The 1,173-nt window shown below is 28.2% G+C and overlaps 1 protein-coding gene across 1 annotated transcript; it reads right to left on the bottom strand.

The window, feature by feature from the left end:
- Positions 1-353: 353 nt before the first annotated feature.
- LOC149555191 (protein AGENET DOMAIN (AGD)-CONTAINING P1-like) lies at positions 354-794 on the bottom strand. The gene has a single exon (XM_089829250.1). The coding sequence runs from the start codon at positions 792-794 to the stop codon at positions 354-356; it is 441 nt and encodes a 146-aa protein (XP_089685376.1).
- Between the last annotated feature and the right edge of the window lie 379 nt (positions 795-1,173).

Genomic DNA, 1,173 nt, shown 5'->3' on the forward strand with positions numbered 1-1,173 from the left:
GAACAATAAATAAGAGAATGCATTAAAAAAATTATGAAAATACATTTTGTTATAGAAATATACAAACATGAAGATATATAATGATTTTTTATTTATGAAACATTGGATACATCATGTAAATATATTATTTTATTTATGAAAACCTTGGATACATCATTTTAAAAAACAATGGTCTAAAAGACCTTTTATTGCAAAACACATGTATAGATGATGTCAAACTTTGCAATAGAAAATGGCAACACCAAAAATAATATGTAATCCACTTTATGAGATAGTGAATTTCCATTTTCAAATACAATAGAGTAATAGCCAAAAAAGATGTTGACCTCTACTAAAAAAACCCAATAACATATTCAATACCATTGTCTTAGTATCCACCTTCCATTAACCCATTCATGAGATTGACGTAACTGCACTCGAGAATAGGGTTGAAGAGTTTGAGTATGTGGAAAGTAAACTTCGTAAAATTTTCGTCGACTAAGTGGAGACTTAAATTTATCAACAACAATGCCTGACCACCAAGAATCATTCTCGAAGACGTCTACTGCAAAATCCAATGGGATGTACTGTGGAAGAGAAACAATTGGAGGTGTAGGTCTAATATCCTCTAGAAAAACGTCCTCTACAAGAGGTTCTTGTGTGACCTCATCAGTTATAAAATTATCATATTGAATGAAAAACTTAGGCCTGGGAGCATTGGCCACATGTCCAATAATAGTGGCAGGGAACCATGCTGCCTGGAAACCATCCTCATGAGAATGAACTTCAACTTTTGTCCCATAATTGAAGTTCATGTTTTATGTATACCTTTAGCATTAAAATAATAAATAAAAAATATTTGATTATTTCATTATAAACATATAAATCAATCCTCAACACAAAGTTAAATATTTCTAAAATATTCATAATAAAATGCATATGATCACATAGATGTAAACAAAGTAATATTTATTATTCTACGAAATATTTGCAATCTAATGTTTCAAATATGGTGACATTGTCATCCAGTTTTGTAAAATTACATATATTTTTAATTTAAAAATGAATAAATTGGCACTTTAATAAAATATTTGGAAAATGGCGGCATTGCCATCTAGTTTTCAAATATTAATATACGAAGATTAAATTTAATCTAAATGTAAATTACAAAACTATTATAATTGAAATAGTAAT

Source organism: Cupressus sempervirens, chromosome 5 (assembly GCF_028749045.1).
Source record: "Cupressus sempervirens isolate cs-2001-9-10 chromosome 5, ASM2874904v1, whole genome shotgun sequence".
NCBI classification, from domain to species: domain Eukaryota; kingdom Viridiplantae; phylum Streptophyta; class Pinopsida; order Cupressales; family Cupressaceae; genus Cupressus; species Cupressus sempervirens.

Coding starts and splice junctions, on each gene's coding strand:
- LOC149555191 (XM_089829250.1), bottom strand. CDS start 794: ATGAACTTCAATTATGGGACAAAAGTTGAAGTTCATTCTCATGAGGAT.